We start from the raw sequence: 19,883 nt of genomic DNA, 5'->3' as shown, positions 1-19,883 counted from the left end.
CCTTCTCCCCCACCTTTATTACTGTCTGCAATGAAGGATGGTTTTTGGGAGATGATGGGCAGAAAGAATGAAAAGGAATGGGCTCTCTTCTAGACTTTGGGACTATGTGGTTTGTCTTACACCTGGTCATAAATTCACATGGCCCCTATAAAAGGGGAGCAGGTTCTTTTCTATTTTTCTGGAAACTTGCTTGAATTTATGTGATATAGAAGCCTTCTACAGGCAGGTTGGTTTTGGTTTCTCTCTTTTGCATTTGTGTGTGTGAAAAACATAGAATATTTTAACTAATATTCTTACAGGAACTGATTTGGCTTGGTTCTATCTGATTCCAGGAACTCTCTCCGGACAGATATGATGGTGGATTCACTTTTACATGCACAGTGGAGAAGGAGCCAGTGCCTCCTCCCTTGCATGGTGGCGTGCTTGGATGCAGATGGGTGGCCTTCAAACAAACCTAATTACTTCTGGTTTTGCATGAAATTGATTTCCATGCAAGGATGCTGAGTTGCTGTGTGCATCTCTAATGGCTTTTTTTCTCTTCTCTTTCTTTCTCTTTCTTTTCTCCCTTCTGCTTGCCATGAACACACCTCGACAGATGTCAATCATATTCCAGGTAAGTGTTACTTTTGCTGAGCTGAAAGGCTGATCCTTAAGGAGTGGTGGTAAGTTACCAAGGCAGGTCTCATCCTGCTTCCTGCTGGACATCACAAGGTCTGGATTGCACAGGCTTTGCTAAAAGAAGGTCTTCATAGTAGCAAAGGTCACAAACTTCCCTCTTCAGAAGCTACGTTGTGTTGGTCAGTTAAAGGGATGTTTTCTTAATGAAAATTACATTAAGAATGGTTGTTAGTATTACTAATTGAACCTGGCACTAAAAAGTGCATTATATACAATTTATTTCTGATACATCTGTGTGTAGTCTGGTGTGAAAATCTACTTTAGTAATTTTCTTTCTCCTACTGCAGTCTACTCCATTTGCTACTCCCACTGATAACATGCTGAATTTCAGTTCTACTAAAAAAATTTGGGTTTTTTAAAATTTTTTTTTATTTTACATTTTTATAAACCAGTGAGTATCTTTCTGGCTGAATCTGAATGTGTGAGCTTATTTAGGTATCAAATTTTATTCTCACCAGAGCACAAATGATTTGAAAGGAAAAATGAATGTATGTTTCGTGTGCTTGTTTAGATGTGAAGTTCTTTCACAATAGTGTATGTTACCACAGAGAACTCCAAACCTCCCTCCTCCGTTTGCTGTCTCATTGTTGACAGGATCAGGGTCTCCCAGCTTCAGCTACAAATATTAGATGGACTAGGCCCTTTAGTCCACATTCTGTTGCCTATGAAACTTTAGAAACAAATTTTTACTTCACACTTAGGCAGGCAGTTCCACCTGCTTTATCATTATCTGAAATAGAAATGAGACCCCAAGAAACCACCCTATATTGCTCTGGTTGGAATCGGATAATGGTCAAGTCAAAGCTCTTTTCCTTCTCAGCTTTCTGCATCACTTTTGCTAAATCTAACCTGGAATGAGTTATCTGGATCTGTAATGTGTTCTCTGTTCAATTTGCTTCTTTTCTACACTTGGATAATCAGATTGTGTGCATCAGTCCAGAGATGCAGGGAGGGCCTGAATACCCATCACTTGGGTATTTTCCTGGCATGTTTAGCCTTTTGGCTTCTCTCATCAGCTACCTTTTTGTTCTGCTGAGAACTTTGGCATTCTGTGTGCATCTGAACTGACAGCAGTGGCAATGGAAGTGGCTGAGTGGTGGCAAACGTCACCTGGCATGCTTTGGAAAGAAGAAGACTCTGTTAACTTTGATGTGCAATCTTTTCAGTTATCTATGAGGCTGAAACTGCACCAGCTCTTCCCCAGTCTGAGGTGTCCAGGAACTCCTGTTTCCTCTTGCCTTGGCAGGATCTGACAGTCCCTGCACCAAAAGCGGAGTTACAAGTCTCTCCACGACATCCTGAAGGTGTTGATGTGTGTGGCAGAGGAATTGGGAAAGCTTGGCCTTGCTCTGCTCTACCAGTAGCACACATGATATTCCACTGATAATGAGCCTTGCCTCAGATAATATCAGGGACATCTCTTGGTGTGCAGGAGCTGACAGCACCACTGGTAGGAGCCCAGGCAGAGGTAGCACAACCAGTACAGGACTCTACTGCTGTTAGTGTGGGCACCATGGAGCGGTCCATCCTTCTGCTCTCTGACTGTGCTCTTCTGCCCTATTGTCCTGCAGTCTCATGATTTATGCTTGGATGTGCATCTTTTATTCTTCCCATTGCTCATACACGTGTTCTTGTTTTCAGGACTGCTCTGTGCTTTCTCATGTGGATTTTTAGTCACATGTGGATTTTTAGTGATACATGAATGCTTTTTCATATGTTCTCTCAGTCATCTGTACATTTTCAGTCTGACAATTACCCATACCTCATTACAAGGCTCTGTCATTGTTTACTCCTGTCAGTCTCATCCCTCTGCTCGTCTTGCCCTAGGAGGTGCACTGGCACTGCTGTGGGGTTGGGTAGTGACAGGGACCTCTGGAGGTGGGGTGGAGGGCTGGTCTATGCTTCTCCTCTGCTAAGCTATGCAGGCCATCTAGCTATCTATATTGCAAGAACAGAGCTAATTGGCCATCTAGCTATCTATATTGCAAGGACAGAGCCTCAGGCCCCTATCAAAATGGTTACTTTAACCGTCTACTGTTTGAAAGACAAATAATGGATTTTATGTGCTTGTGGTAACTACCCACAGGCAGCAGAAGGGTTGTAAAGAGCCCATTGATTAAATAAGTATTCATTATTGTTGAATAGATTGGTTCAAACTCATTTCCCACTAAGAGGAAGTAGTTGTGAATAGGCTGGACCTGGCAGCTGTGGGTACTGCAGAGTTCTGCTGGGTGCAGTTACTCCAAGGTGCAAAGAGGACTATTTTTAAAGTAAACAGAAATGTGTAGCATAAGCCTTTCCTGGATGTGAGGTCTCTGCTTGTGAAGGAGAACCCTCCAGCAACAGGGGCTCATTGCCGTATTCTTTTCAAGAGCAAACTTGATCCCATCTGGCTCATTTCACATATAAAAAAGTTTGTCAGATGTCAGCCCACCTTTCCTGCAAATGTAACACCTCAGTTATAAAACAACACCACATTTTGAACAACGCCCCGGAGTTGGGATTGTTGCTGTCTGCACTTGGCTGGGTCACTGACTCCTTGTGTCATGTAGAGGAGAAATAGCTTCTTTCAGTACTTAAGTTTTCCCTTTGGGGTTATAGCTACAGCCTCACCTCACATCCACAATCTGGTTTGAGTTCTAGGGCTGAATATTATGGAGTTTAAGAGCCTTAGTACAGAGTTTAAGTGCCTGACTGGGAAGTGGCATGCAGCACAGACCAGAATGGATGTCTCTGTCACTTCTGTACAATATCTGCTTCTTTCTTTGCACCTTCTATTCTTTACCAGTGGTATAGATTCTGAAAGATAAGTAGTTGGAAAAAGACCAGTACATCAAAGAGAAAGTTATATGCTCTCACTTTTTTTTTTTTTTTTTTTTTGTTAAGTGAAAGAATATATGCAGGAGAAAGGACTAAATATGATTTCTTGATGTTATGGAGGCTGTTACTCATACCTGGGGAGGGGGGTGTCAGAGTCTAAATACTACTTTTCCTATTCATACCATGCTTATTCCTATTGTGGGAGAGATTTTTAAATGTTTATGGGGTAGGAGGCTAAGAGATTCAGTTCTGGACATTTGGCTGTCATTATTTTACTGCTGACTAGTTTGCATAGAACTGAATGGACAAAACACAGTAGACATTACCTAGGTACTTCCCAGAGGAAAAATTACTCCTTGTTTACCTGAAAAAATCCTTCATAAAAACACAGATATTGTTGAAATGTAGCACATTTTTGATCCAGGTTTTTAATCTTTCAAATACCATCTTTAAATCCTTTTTTCCCTTCTTCGCCTCAGGTCTGCTGTTATAGCTGGTCTCCCTTACTCTGTGTCATAGGGTCATTTAAGCAGTACCTGCATGCTGGCTTCTGCTTCCTTAAAGGAAAACTCTGCTTTTGGCCCATAAAAATGATGGATGTTGGCCCATCTGAGGTTTCCTGTTTGCTGGAGGTACTAGATCAGAGTCAGATTCCATTTATGCCATATTGTCAATGCCACTCATAAGGAGTTTGAAGCCAGTGTGTATGAACTTGGGTTCTTCATAGGTGTCACCATTATTTTGATTATTTCATGACCTTTGCACAGGTTCTCTTCCCTAATGTGATTTTCTTACACTGGAATGTGAATGATTTTAGTTGCATACAAAACCATTTGCAAAAATATGGTAGTAGTAATCACTAGGGTGAGAGCAAGCATTCCTCTACCCTAGAAGTATCTTTTTATGAAAGTAGATGCTTTGGAGGAAGTTTAAGAAACTATGATAGCATAGGTCTTGTCTCAATACATTTGTGTTTCCTGGTAATTACTGTTTTAAGGACTTTCTGACCTGATGTTGCATCCAGATTGTGTTCTGCAGTCATTGATGGGCATATTTTTTCTGGATATATCCAGTCTTTGTTTTTCTTAATCCACTTGTATTTTTTAACTCCACTTATCCTGTGCTAACAAGTCCCACTGTTTAATCATTGAAATCTAGAAAGTACTTTATTTCAGTTGTTTCTACGCCTGTTACTTGAGAATTTAATTCAGTGGATCCTATTTTTTGTGTTTCCCACAAATAAAGAAAAATACATTTCCTGTTCACCTTCTCTGTCTCAGTTGGGGTTTTATCTCAATCATATATATTGTCAGAGATTATATTTTCTAAGCTGAAGAATTATATTCCATGTCTAACAGTTCTTTTCTCAACTTTTGCGCTTACTTGATTGGGTGCTCTGATTTGCAGTGATATGCATTTTGTGGATCAGATAAAATGCATTCACTCTCAGGTCCTCCACATGCACTCTCACATTCTCTTGTGCATGTGGCCATCTTTGCAAACACTTGCATGTTTTGTTTTCATGTTTTCAAACACCACCATTTTTGTAACCCTTCCTATTCAAATGCTTACAGGAGAATGCCACATGGAATGTCAGAATACTGTTTCTGCTGGGAGTCAAAGGAGATAGTATGTTTTTCTTTCCACTATTGCTTCCATAGATGTTGGGGTAAAAAACTTTCTCTTTGGTTTCTATCTCATGTTCCTATTCCTTTGATCACTCAAAGTGGATGCCATTCACCCTGACTCACTGCTCCTGATAGTGACAAAACCTATCCTGGAATTACATAGCAGAGGAAGAAAAGGGGATGGGAAAGAGGAGCTAGCACAGCTGTTGTGTGTAATTGGATTGGAAGTGGGCCTGCGGCTACAATAACAAAACTGCACTCCTGGCTGGGCTCACTGCTGGGGCCTGAGAGCAGCCCCTTGGCTGTCATGCATGTCATGGTTGAATCAAACAGAGCTGACCTCCCCAGCCTGTGCTACCGCTTTGCTGGCTAGAAAAGAATAGTCCCCATGTACACCAACAGCCAAGAAATCAGGTTACCCTCTTGGCAGAGCTGACCTGTCTAGCAGGTAAAAGGTCTGAACTAGGCTGCAGAATGATTTTGCTTCTTTTTCCATTCTACACATTTCTCAAGACAAGGGTTTTGCTTCTTCTGAGTCCCATTGTTTGGCCCTGCTGGAATGTCCTCTTTTTTGGTACCTGGGGATCCTCACAGAATTTTTTTTTTGGACTTTTGGTTTTAGAGAAACTCAAGATACCTATTTTATGAAGACCACATGGAAGACAAAGAGCTTGTCAACTCTCTTCCCTAGTAGAAAAGGGAATGGCCAATAGAGCTGGGGTATGAGGCTCAGAGCAGAGAAAAGCCTATTTCTTAAGGAACTGCTACTTTCAGGATATTTGGAAAGGAGGTGAAAACAACAGACTCCAGTACTCATCTGAGTGCTCTTCTCTATAGTGGATGTAATTTTATGTCTGGAGGAGTCCCTGGTTTGCATGATTTTTTCTTCAGCTTTGCCATAAAGGATTTTGTGCTTATCCCAGACTAGAGGGTCTGGTGTCCTATCTCAGACCTACACTGCAGCTGGCCCTGCTATTGTCTGAATGGGTCATGCAGCCTGATACCCTGAAAAAAGATCCTCACTGGGCAAACTTGCCCCAGGGGAGATCTGGGTTGCTGCTGCTGCCTGGCAGTCTCTTTTCCCACTCATTAAGAGCTTTTGGGCTAATCATTTGGTAGCATCATTAAAAGGGAAATACTGAGGCTGCCTGCCATAACAGAGCAATTCAGCAGTGCGTGCACACCCACGCACACGTGCACACCCCCAGATCATGGGCCCAGTAGCACAGGACAAGCTATAATTAACTAGATGAACGAGTCTATCTTCCTTTGTTGCTGCAATCACTTGTCATTCTCAGCTGTGTTTTGTGCTATCCTCACCTTCTTATGTTTTGTACCTTTATTTTTCATTTTAACTGCTAAGTACTAATGGGATGGGAGGGAGCAGGATTCAAATTGTTTCCAAGGTTTCCCTTATTTTCTCCTCCACACTGAAAATTGCCCCTAGCAAACTGTAAAATATGAGGACTGCTGTTACTACATTGCTCTTTCACAGCATTGTATTCTGAAGCTACTTTTAAAAATGTCCTTCTGGCTTCATAAGAATCCAATGTTAGCCCTTGGTACTTTGTACAATTAGAGCCACTTAATTTTACTATTTTGATATAGAAAGCAGATGGCTTGCAATTTTTAAAAAAAATGTAATTTGAATTTCTTGGAGATCAAGGGCACTTCATTTTAAACTTTAAGAAAATACTGATTGGGTAGTAGGTTAAAGAAATATTAAAAAAGCCTCCCAGACCTAAATAGGAAAAGTCAGTTGTGGCAGGCATAAATCATGTCCAGAGAGCAGAGTTTGGGTCTGTCTGCCCTCAGCAATGGACATATTATCTTAATAACAAACTGATGGTCTGAAGAAACAGACTCCTTTCTCTTCACATTACTGCTGAATGTTCAAAGAAGCTGGGCCTCGAGAGGCTGAGTACAAGCAGATGTTTATCTAAAAAACCTATTGAGAGTTTTCTTCTGAAGCCATGTGCTTGTCCTTATTGTCACTCATGTTTGAGGCTCAGGAATAGAAAGTCTCCATATTCTTGATTTTGACATAAAATTTCTTTACAGGTGGATAAGCCATTTATTTCTGAAGTTTTCCTAAACCTTTTCCAGGTTTACTTACTACACACTATTTTTGTTGGGCATCACTTCTGTCCAGCCAGTAAATTATTATAAGGATGACTAAATTGGTTTAGAAGAAGCATGAAATCCCTTGGCTACTAGATCTCATGCCGATTTTTATCAATTTTTCCAAGTTCTACATTGGCTGGGTTTCCTTATAGCTGACACTATAATCAAAGTTTCTTGTTGAAAAAATCCAAGATTCAAAGGAAAACATGTCTCACCTGGGTTTAGGTGGAAAACCACATTTTCTTATAGGATTTTTTTGAAATGAGATGGCTATTAGCACAAACATTCTGATGGTACAATATGTGAATAATGTGCTTTGGGGCCTAATGAGTTCATTTGTATCCTGAGCCTGCTAAAAATTTTGCTTTTCTTTATGACTGCTGCCCAAATAGCATGGTGATAGGTGTCCCTATTGATCTGGAAAAATCTGGTCTAGTTTGCAGGTCTGAACCATTCTTACAGCTCTTGCACTTGTTTGTTGGATGCCATATTAGTTTCTTACAGTCCAATAGCAAGTGTTACCACTTTCCACCTTGAGGTGGCTTTGACTTTTATGATTTGAAAATTGTTTTATTATCTTGTCATGTCTTGAAACTGATGTAAAGGTGAGACAACTATGTCAGTTTGCATTTTCCACCTTGATTTTATTCTGACTGATTTGAGGCCTTTGGTACACATGTTGAAAATGTCATGGATTTTATATCTCAACGGTTGAAGTTTTGGTTGTTAATGACATTTTCTTGGAGATAAATACACTAATTTTCACTCTTACTTTAAAATGCAAGGCAGGAATATTTTCAGATGAGAAAAGCAGATATTTTATTTCATTAGTTATATTATTATTTATCTAATAATGAATCTGGAATTCTGTTGATATTCTTTGTTAAGATAAGGGTCTCGGCTTATGGACAACATAGGATACAATACTGTTTTTTTGTTCTGTCTCCAAGTCCACTCTCCTTTTTCTTCCTATTTTAATAAAGGAAAAAGTAGCATTGTGGGGGGAGGACATTATTTTTCATTAATCTCCCTGCTTTCATTGTTGAGTTGGGGCTAGAAAAATCAAGAGGTACATACAATACCAGTGCCATGGTATTTCAAATCTGCTGTGGTAATTCAAATCTGTGAAGGAGCAGAAAGTGCCAGAATATTTCTTAGGGATACTTTCTTTTACAGGTATTTGAACCAAGGCCTCGGGGGCCTCAACATTGCATTTCTCTGGGGGATTGTTCACTCCTCAGCTCAGGCAAAGGGCTTTTGGGGATGCATCTGGCTGATGTGCCTGGTAGATAGGGCACATGGCATTGGCCTTCTGGGGATAAGGACAAAAAGGGGTGTTGACTCTCCTGACCTTTTGAGATTTTTAAAGCTCCTCTGTGGCTGGTGGAGAGAAAATGGATTTTTTTCTGGTGTGATTTATGTTGTTTAATGTAGGCTCTTGCTTTGAACCTTCTCTGGGGATTTCTCTTGGTTTGTGTCCAAGTGGACAAAACCCCTGCCATCCCCAGTAGCTGCTCCTGTTCATGCTGGGCCTCTTAGGTATGACTTTCCTTGCCCACAGTGTACAAGGCTTCAGGATCTCCATCTCCTCTTTGGATCTGATGTCCCCTCCCTGTTCAGCCAGCTTCTGCTACATGTCATACTGAGACCTTCCAGCCTTTTCACTTTTTTGGCATTGGTACAGGGATTCTGTGTGTTATAGGTCCTAACAATTATACTTTTGTCTTCCTGCCTTTTACAGTGACTTTAAAGTGTCCGTTTGATCAGACCTAAGATTTACCTGTCAAGAATGATGGGGTCGGTTGCCATAAATAGAGACAAAAATTCAACCCACTCTCCTAGCAGAGCAAATGATTCACTGAATTATATCTTGTAATTTAAACTAGAAGTGTCCTACAGTATCAAATCTGCTAGGTTTATTTATAGCTGAAAGACCTAAAAGAATCTAAACCTATGTTATGTTTCTGATTATTTTTCTAAATCCATAATAATCTTCAAGAACATTAAGGTATTTGCATTCCTTAGACTGTACAATTATTAATCCCCTTATCTGGCTTGAAGTTCTCTGTGGGTGAACATATTCTTAGGATGATCTGGATTTTAGATTTCTTCAGCCAATGCAAAGGAAAACCATGAAAGAGAAAGGAATAAACAAATTCAAACTCAGCATGCTGCTTGTTGAAAATTCTCATTCTAATAAATTCATTTGACACCTCAGCCTCCATGAAATTAAAAAGTCACAGTCTTGTTTGATTAAAAAAACTGACTTAAAATATGGGGTCTGTGGTGTGTATATGCATTGAAGGCCCTGCCATATTAAGTGCTATGAGAGGTAGGAGATGTGAGAAGGAATCAAGCTAAGGGAAGTTGGTCAGGGAACCAAGTATGAAAGGGGTTCCTCATGGCTTGAATGTCTAGGACTTGATTTTTGTTATGTTAGTTCTGTGATCTTGTGTCACAAAATTGATTAATGGGTCACTTCATGCTTAATGTCTTGGGTGTGGATATATATACCGGAATATATAAACAAAACTTGTCTGAATACAGTACAGTGAACCTATTGGAAAATTGGCCTGGATATAGAATTTGATTGAAACAAACAAGGTTTGTACCAGAATAAATTATCAGAGTGGAGCAGCCCAAGTAAACACTTCAACCTCATCTGCAATGACTGTCTCTGCTGAGGGGAGCTGTGCTGCATTCTTGCTTTACCTTCAGTTATGAAACTGAAGAGTAGCTTTGGCTATAGAGACATAAAGTAGCACATTGTCCTAGGACACTGAACCCAGAAAGGGAGTGGAGGTGTATTTAAATAGGTTACAGGTGATTTTTTTAGTCCTTGCTATGTCTGGTGTACTGGTGTCTAATTAGTAAGTGTGAGCAGTGTTGATAGACTCCTAAAAATACATGATGAAGCCACATGTTCAATAATGATAGCTTTCTGTATGTGTATGCATTTAGACCAGAGGATTCATCTGAAGCAAGTGTGGTGTGATAATGGCATCCCTTTTACTGACCACTGCAATCTTGAATTTAAAGTCTCTAGCTGAGGAGAAGTTATTTCTGTATCTCTCCAGAGGAACAACAGCTCACTGCAGTCTGTCATTGCAGACCTTGGATTCCATAGCCCATTTAGCTATAGTGGTGTGCAGTGCCTCTGGAGCCACCCCCCCAGGGATGTGCTGAACCTCAAACACAATTCTGCCATGAGCAGCAGATTTTTTCTACCAGTGACAGATGCTTTCCTGCTCAGTGTGTGGAGCAGTGCCTGCAAATTTTTGTGCCCTGTGTGCTACAGCCATACTTGGTCTAGTTCAAGTATGTGAGCTCCAATCCTGACGGGTATTGGACCGTGACCAGTATGCATGGACATTACTGCTTCTTTTCCAGTTTTGTTCTTTTTCTCTTACTTCCTCTCTCTGTCTCTCTCTCTCTCTCTCTCAGGCCTCTCACACCTGATGATGAGTGAACAAGGTAAGTCCTTCCACTTTTTCTTTGTTTCTGTCACTGATCATGAAGGAGCTTTGTCCCTGCTGCATTGCGTAACAAAAGCAACTAAGCTTACAGAGTGCCAGTAAGCCATTTGCATTTTTTGCTTCTGTGTCCCATGAGCCAAGGCTTCTTGTCAACCTGGGTCTGAGATGCCTAGGAGGGAGCATGAAATGATTCCATGGATAGTAAAAAGGTATGCATCCCTCTTCCATGCAACCCACCAATTACTTTATCTTGCCATTTCTTTCTTGTGCCAGCTGTAATGACTCCCACTTCTGCTTACTAAATGTAGACCTCAACGTTGGTCTTTATTTTAAGAGTACAGTTATTACAAAAAGTATGTTAATAACCCTCGTGGCATGATCCTAACTCATTATGAATCCTGGGGAAATTTGCATATAATGGCCTGTAAGTCCTGTGTCTGCAATTTAAAATTCTCAAATACATTCAGAACAAAATTGTTGAGAAGAACAACAGGGCTAACCCCGTATTGAGCTACAAATGGGATCTAGGCCCATATCAGAGATCACATTAATATTTCAGCCTGCACAGAGGTACAGATCTATTGTCTGTGATAGGATGGGGTAGTCAGTCCCACTTTGCACTGTGAGGGTGTGGTGCAAGAAGCTGGTTTCAACAGGTAAAGCGAGGAGAATTGTGGTTCTGTTTGCCTCTGACAGTGCCAGTGTCTTGCTGGCACGGGTGCACAGGAGTTAGCAGCACTCCTGATGCCTTCTAGTCTTGTGAATGCAGGAGTGAAACGACGTAACAATGCGTGGTGTGTGCAAGTGGTACACTAGGCAAACCAGACCAGGTGTTTGGCCTATGGGAAGAAAATGTAAGTTTTGACTGTAAAGCCTGATAAGGCTTTTCTAGACTAGTTGTATGTGAAAGCTTTTTCGGCATTAAGTAAGCATGTATCTGAGGACAGACAGTCCAAGGAATAAGATAGTACACAGTGCCACTGTAGGCTAAAGATTAATTAGGTGCTTGAGTACAACAGATGTAATTTCTATATATCTCAGTGAAATGAGGAAAGACTTGAGACATAATCAGTTTTTATTTTATTTTTCAAGATGGATGTCTGCTCTGAGGTCACGAAAGGTTAGGTAACAATCAGAAGTGAAGTAGGGGCTTACTTATCAGTTTCTATATGGCATAACATCCCTGTGTGGTAGGAAAGGTAGGAAAAGACCACAGTGACCATGGTCAAGGCCACAGTGTTTGGCATGTGGAGCATCTGAGTAAACTCGGGAAAGCGTTGAGCTCCTTCTGTGTCGCCACTTACTGCTCAGCTGGGCTCATGGCTCAGAGGTTGTGCTTATTGAAGGGTCATCCAGCAGACAGGTCCCTTCAGCATGACCTAGTTGCTCAGGATGCAGTTGAGTATGGCAAGCTGTTTTGGCAGAGGAAGGTATGTTGGAAAGTGATCAGAACAGTTGATGGCCATTTTCATTCTCAAAACCACCGAACATTTCTTTGGAGTAGATTGTGATTTAGCACTAGATTATGTAAACAGTTGCACTTGGACATTTAAATTACAAGTTGCAACCCAGCTGGCTCATGAAGACTTGCATGACCTATTTAGGTCAGTCATCAGCACTTTCTATACTCCCTTATCTGGCAAAAAATGTGAAAACTATTGGCTTCTGGCAACTTCAGCCACCCTTGTATATCTATAACACATCAGGGAACAGTGGCTTTTCTTTTCTTGCCAACAAACTCACAGATACTGCCTTTTGATAAATATTTACTGTCTATAAAAATATGATGGGTATAAATATGCACATATATATGTGTGAGTAAATATGCAATGTTAACATTATATACAAATACATTAGCTCTAGTAGGTGAGATGTGTTTAGCAAATATATTACCATGAGATTTATTTTTTTCCTGTCCTAGTCTGTTGTTGCCTTTGCTGTTTTGAATTTGACGTGGATTGAGGCATATCACTGGCGTGGTATTGCATGAGCAGTTTGCATTTCTCAGTAGAAAATCAAATTAAAGCTTAACCAGGCAGCTACTGATTGTACTGTCAGTGGTTTAAGCTTTGTTTTGTGCTTTAGTTGTGGTGCGTCTCTTGTTTTTCCCTTGATGTTATGTTTTGTTGGGTTTGGCTGCTAGATAAATATGCTCATTTCCTTGTTTTTTGAAGTATGGCCAGTGACATATTTTTGTGGTTTTTTATGCTTCCTCCTTCTCTTCTCTTTTGCCTCCTCCATGGTGGACACCTCTCTTGTTCCTTCTCTTAACTGGATGCACACCTTCCTGTCTGTAGGTAGAAGTAAAGGTAGAGATCACATTCTTTCTAAGATTTCATTGCTTGTAAAATGTTTGTTGATGGGCACAGTGTATTTTTATGAATGTGTTTCATATTAGAACTTAATGCTTTTATTTTTAAAAGTCTCTTAACAGTCTTTTGTATTGAATTATGGAGGAAATATTTATTAAGATTAATGCTTTGAGGCCTTCCTGAGAGGTGTTATTTTCTCCCTATTCTCACTAAATATGGGCTGTTCAGTATCAGGCCATCTGTAGCTGATGATGATGGGGTGCAAAGGATTCATCAATTTGGTCAAGGATAGAGCCGTAGGCCTGTGAGCTCACCCTGCTGACACTTGCTCTAGAGTGATGCCACTGCTGGTAGCTTTTCTGTTGGTGTTGGTGGCAGCAGAACCTGGGCTTGTCCAATATTATTCAACAATGGAGGTTTTTTGAGCTATTGTTTCTTCCCCTGGCTCTGCTTCCCATTATTCAAAGGTGTTTTTCAAAGAGAAATTGAGTTGCAAAAAAGCTGCAGAGGAAGCAGAAGTAATCAGCACTGCTGAACAGAGAGGTCCATTTCCTTTGCAGCCCAGTACAGCACAGGGCATGCTAGACTTCTCTGGGGCTCCAACCTGCTCTTCAGTAGTTCACACCTGTCTTAGGTGTGCTGTGGACAGTAATCCATCCCTTATCAAAACTGCCTAAAAGGCAAAATGCTGCAAACTTGCTATGGGTCTTCAGCTGGCCTGGAAGGAAAAGTAAAGATTGATTGATAAGTTATAAACATGGCTTGAGAAAAATCTTGGTTTTGATCCTATTTCCCAATGAGAAAGATTAAAAGGTTTTGTTATGCTAAGGCTTACTCTGTTCCAATGAATACACTACTGAAAAATCTGATATATTTATTAGCATGATTTGAACACGTTGGATGATGTTGCTGTGTCCATGCCACTACGACACTGGGGAATGAAATGACTGGTTGTGCAGCTATGAATTTGAGAGGTATATGAGCTCAGAGGATTTGTTCATAATAACTTTCTTTTGAGGCACAAGCAGTCTCTGCTTAATAATTACTATTGTAATATCTGAGTTCTGGGGAGCACAAAGACATATTAAACACCTTAATTTGTATGATTCCTTTTTCTGATGCCCAGCTTTCTTCTAACAATTTTGTATTGTTGAATTCTCTGTGATGGAATGCATAATGTAATCAATATTATTTGTTCTATTTTGAGGTTGGAAAAATATTTCAATAATTAATTTAATATTTTTTATATTCTCTCCAAACTTGGGTGATGGAGGGTAATAACTAAGCTGTACTCAGAGCTGTCTTCTCAGTAAGAGGTAAACATCAGAACATAATGATCACATACATACACTGCAAAAAAAAATGAGAACCTGAAGCTCTAAACAGGCCATATAAAATGTTACTGTGCCTCAACACAGCTGCCAATAATTCAGTTAGCTGATGTATGGCTTAGTGTGGTTTAAGGGTCAGTGTAGATCAGGGCAAGTCTTGTGTGATGTTAGTTCATGTTCTTTCTTGGGTGGTATTTATGCTTCAGGCCAGCCTGTGTAGAACTAAGCTGAAAGTCTTCTCCAAGGCAAATCTCCTAACTGAGCTGCTAGGCATGAGGATTATAACATATAGTCCACAATTAATTAATATGTACTGAAGTGTAATTTATTGTGTCATTGAGTGAAAATATAATTTCACTTCCCTATGTGTAGAATTTAGCTTTAGTTATTGCAAGTGACATTGTCAGAAAACCATCAGTCTATGTGAAAAATGGCATTGCTTTCAGAGGGCTCAAACTGTAATTTTGAACTCACATGTGGCCTTCAGCTCATAGAGAAAGTGGTACCAGATGCCTTTAGTGCTCACATGGAAGGTTCAAGTTTTTTGGCATTCTTGTCATTTTTAGTCAACAATTCTGTCTCATGTCATGTATGTAGCTAAAAGATATGATTTATTTGATTTAATTTTGGATATGATGTATTTGATTTCATAAAACTCATTCACAGCATAGTGGTCTTTGACCTTGCATTCATCAATTAAAGCAAGTGTTTGATTAGTTTCCACTGCAGTAAATAGGCTTTTTCTGCATCTATATTTTTAAAATATTCAGGAGATTTTATTTTTTTTTTAAATTCCTGAAAAATTAAAGAAGATGAACTGTAGGTGTTCTGGGGTAATGGCTGGAGTAGTTGAGATACAGACAAGCACCTCGATATCACTTGCATTTTGACCTGAACTGAGGTTTCAGGTTAAATGCATTGAATTCTTATTTGAGGTACAGAGCTAGTCATGGAGGTGAGGTAAATATGTGATGAGCAAGGACTTCTGTTTAGTTTGGCAAGAATTGCTGAATATGACTCTCTTCTGGAGAGGTACTGGCAATTAAGGAACAATTATATTAAGTTTACTTCCCCAGAAGTAAATGATATCAAAGGAAATTACAAATATCCAACTTTAATTTGCTACTGGAATTATTGTGTTATCACTTTCTTCCATATAATTTTTTCTCTTGAAAGTCTTTGTTAAGGAAATGGTTATTTGCCATTTTGTTACCTTCCACCATGTGGGTTTTGTCTTACCATCACTCTTGGCTTGGATCTGACTTTTACTGAGGCTCACATCCCCTTTGAAAATTGTCTGTATTGTTGGTGGGAATCTGCTATTTTCAGAGAATTAAGTCCTTTGTCTTCTTGAAGGCAATAGCAAAATTCACATGGAATCCAGTGGGCCAAGAACCCAAAGAATTGAAGATGCCCTCTCTGACTTGGAGAACAACCAGAGAGGCTGGTTTCTGGGTGTGCACGGGGCACTCTGTAGTGCCCGTGCAGTCTGCAGACTGCTGGTTCTTCTCCAAGGCATATGGCTCGCTCCTTCCTTCCATCAGTAGCTGTGCTCAGTGTGAACTACACAAGAGCCTTCTCATTTTCAGAATGAAGAAGGTTTTTCCTTAATTGTCACAGAGAAGTGAAAGAGTGGGATCTTTTAAAATGCATGTTGTGTGGACCAAAGGCTAGTGCCAATTCTGTTGTTTAATAATCAACATTGCAAGATCAGATTATCTGCTTTGGTCCTACCTGCTCTTAACTGAAGTAGGTCTTTTAAGTCTTGGAAGGTTTAGCAGTGCTCTCAGAGAATGAGGTTCTTATTTCTTTGAGATGTTCAATAATATTGACCTGATGGTAATAGCATAGGAAAAATGAAATAGCGTTTGTAGGCTTGAATAGAAGAACATGACTGGACTTTACTGATCAGGAAAATAATTTCAAGTTCTTTTTCACCAGTAATGCCATTAGGATTTGTATAGGCTTGCTTCAGAAATAGTGTAACCAGCAGGACCAGGGCAGTGGTCATCCCCTGTACTTAGTGAGACTGCACCTTGGGTGCTGTGCCAGTTCTGGGCTCCTCATTTACAAGAAAGACATTCAGGTGCTGGAGTGAGCCCAGAGAAGGGCAACAGAGCTGGTGAAGGCCTTTGGAGCACAAGTCTGATGAGGAGCAGCAGAGGGAGCTGGGGGTGTTTAATCTGGGGAAAAAGAGGCTCAGGGGAGACATCATTGCTGCCTACAACTACCTGAAAGGTGAGCTTAGCAAGGTTGGAGTCAGCTTTTTCTTCCTAGTAACAAGAGATAGAATGAAGGGAAATGGTCTCAGGTTGCACCAGGAATGGATTTAGATGGGATATTAGTAACAATTTCTTTATGGAAAGAATTGTCAAACATGGAAACAGGCTGCTCAGGGTAATGGTTGACTTGCCAGTCCTGGAGATGTTTAAAAGATGTGTAGATGGGGTACTCATGGACACAGTTTAGTGATAGACTTGGCAGTGCTGGGGGTTGGACTTGATGACCTTAAATGTCTTTTCCAGTCTAAATGGTTCTATGGTTGTATGTGAATAAGTCCAGCAGAATGGCCAAGAGTTTATGCAAATGTTGAAGTGAACCATCAGTAACAAATTAAATCGTTTGTGCTCTCTAAATGTCTAATTATACAAGGAAAAAAACAACACTACATTTGTCTTGCCAGCCTTGGCAGTGGTTTTTAAGCTCTGCTTTGTCCTGTAAAGCATCTTAATATTTGGATTTTAAATGTGAATATTATATGGTTTTGGTTTCTACAATTAAAAGTATTAATGAAAGGACTGTAAAATGTGTAGTGGTGGGTTTGTTTTCCTTTGGTGAGGAAGAAATCCTTCATTATTATAAGGATGATGGCTTTCAATTCTAACTTTACTCTTAATGACTACTTAAAAAAATCAAGCATTTTATTTTATGATTAGCAAGTACCAAATATACAAAACCTCTTTGATAGAAACAAAGCTCCTTGAATGAAGATGCTATTCATCTGGAATACATTTTTTTTGTAAGTGAATTTTTGCTGCTGGTTTCATATTTTATTTAGGGACAAAAGAAATATTTTAATGTAATTTGTTGAAATCTAAGTAGAGGTGTTTGATAGTTGATGATTTCAAATGTAAGGTATTGGATGGCATTTCTGCAAGGCATTCATCCTATTTCTTTATATTCCACTGGTGATGACATTTTCTAAATTTTGGGGAATGAAGTCACTTAAATGTTCAATATCAGCTAATGCAAAGGAATATATGTCTTATTCTTCTTTTTATAAAGAAATTATTATTTATTATTGATTACCTCTTTGAAATACATTTATGAACACAAACATAATAGGACAGTACTGGTAATTTTTTTTGTTTGTGCTTATGAGCATGTGAGTTTACAAAATTATGTATGCATAAGGTATCAAATAATGCTTTCAGTATTTTGTAGTTTATAGGTAATTAATTTTTTCTTACATGTTTTCTTTCTGCCTTGTTTTAAAACTGTCTTTCTGATGTGTGAATAAGCCACTGATTCTTTGCTGACTTTCATTTTTATTAAGAAGAATGATTCCTGTGAGACTTGAAGGCATTGTGGTTGTGTTGTGTGTAAACAGGAGCTAAAATATTGCTGTCTTAGGCTGTATTGTAGTCTTCTGTTTTCAGTGAAGCTCAGGTCTCTCTCTACCCAGAGAGAGCATTTAATTGATATAATTGAAAGACTTCTCCTCCACTCCCCCCCTCTGTTTTTTTCATTTGAGGCATTCAGTGGTATGTGGAGATGCTGAGGTAGTAAAACAGGCCACATGCTTTGTAAAAGGCAGGCTAATAGCACTTGTGTTGGATGTCTGATTTTTTAAGTGCTGTATGTTTCATTAAAATTTACATGTAAAGTAAGGGCAAGCGCAGTGACATGAAAGCTAATGCAAGTTGCACATCTTGACATAATAACAATCACAAGAAACTGGAGATCCCAGATGGCAGCTTGGCCTCTGCCATCCATTTAATAAGCTACTAACTGCTAATTATTGCACTGTTATGGGCAAGTTAATTTACTGTTGACTCTTAAAGAGATATTGTGCATTTTCTTAATTTAGGTTTTTCAGTTTAGATTTTAAAGTGTTTATCCTCTGCCGATTAAAACCCTTCCAATGGATGGTAACAAAGAGATAAAGAAACAGAATAGGACATGGAACATAGTAATATGTGGGTTTTTTTTGATAATAGCAGACTATAGGTCTATAGATAATAGCAAACCATGGTGGTTTGAGCCTTTTTAGGGCATGGGTTTTTAGATGAAAAGAACACCAGCATGTATATTAAATTTAGGCATTTAACAGCAGATGCAGAGTTAGTATTGTCGTTAAAAATAAATAGAACTTCTTTCCCTTAAATAATTGAAGCTTGAGATTGATTCTGAAAATAAGAGAAATGAGAAATAGAAAATCAAAATTACAGGTTCATTTCTTTCACCAGAGAGGATTTGAAGGCAAAATTTCAACTCACAAATCTGAAAGCTAAAACATCCACTGTATTTTTTTGAAAAATTTTTTGTTTTAATGTTACTTACCTGGCTGTCATATTACAGGGAAGGATTGTTATCTGTAAAAAATAAATTTTTTTTAGGTGATATTTTTCTTCTTCCAGTTGAAATGGACATTCAGTAATGAGACCAGTCAGGAAGAAGTTTTGATCTCAGAACCTATTTAAGAATGAAGGAACAGCTGCAGTTTAAATGGACTCTAATTCTCACAGTTAATGCTGTTTTGTGAGTGCATGATTGTCTGTGATAACGTTTGGGAGGAGTGTGGTGGGTAATAGCTTATTTCCAGGGCTTTATGGTAATGCAGCAGAGTGACGATAATGCCATCAGGAATTGAAATAGACTCTGTCACACACATCAGACAATTGCAAAAATAGGAAACCCTGTGAAAGGGGAGTTTCCTGTTTAAGGCTCCTTGTGGCCTTCTGTGGACTAGAGAGATAACATTATGGTATTGAACAGTTTAGAAAATATGTGCTATGTAAGCTGGATCTTGTACATTAAAAATAAGAGCTTAAAACCAGCAGACTTATTTGTTGTGCTTTACCAGATGGTAAATATTTTGACTAGAGATCAGGGAATAACATGCCATGCAAATGGTTGTAAAACTATTACTGTGAAGAAGGTCGTGTGTGTCAGCTGCTCATTCATGCCTAATGGTGTGTGATTTTCCCCACATCAGTATTGTGAGTTTTGATTCTGATTTTGGCAAAGCATATCTTCCTGTGACATGCAGAACTCTTCATTTATTTGGCTGTGCTCATCTTTTCATGGAGCTAGAGCTCCTTCTCATGCAGGTTTTAATTTCCTCATTTTTTTCAAGAGCCTTGGTAGTATGGAGTGCACGTATAGAAATCAGTACTGATAGGCTATGAAATAAGGGAAGATAATAGAAAATACCACTGCAGAGAGCAAGGAATTAGGTGTGAATGCAGCCCTCACAGGTTGTGGCATATGCATTTGAAAGCCTTTTTGTTT

General features: G+C 39.3%; 1 protein-coding gene across 7 annotated transcripts in view; it reads left to right on the top strand.

Moving 5' to 3' along the window:
* NRXN3 (neurexin 3) overlaps window positions 1-19,883 on the top strand; it is a 963,379-nt gene that overhangs the window by 85,505 nt on the left and 857,991 nt on the right. For all 7 annotated transcript variants that reach the window (XM_021542850.3, XM_021542849.3, XM_077784015.1 and 4 more), the window contains exons 3-5: window positions 596-613; window positions 10,695-10,724; window positions 13,024-13,035. In XM_021542850.3, the coding sequence (XP_021398525.1) occupies window positions 596-613; window positions 10,695-10,724; window positions 13,024-13,035 (60 nt within the window). The remainder of the gene's footprint in view (window positions 1-595; window positions 614-10,694; window positions 10,725-13,023; window positions 13,036-19,883) is intronic.

Source organism: Lonchura striata, chromosome 6, assembly GCF_046129695.1.
Source record: "Lonchura striata isolate bLonStr1 chromosome 6, bLonStr1.mat, whole genome shotgun sequence".
Classification (NCBI taxonomy): domain Eukaryota; kingdom Metazoa; phylum Chordata; class Aves; order Passeriformes; family Estrildidae; genus Lonchura; species Lonchura striata.
This window is presented reverse-complemented; position numbering and strand designations above follow the sequence as displayed.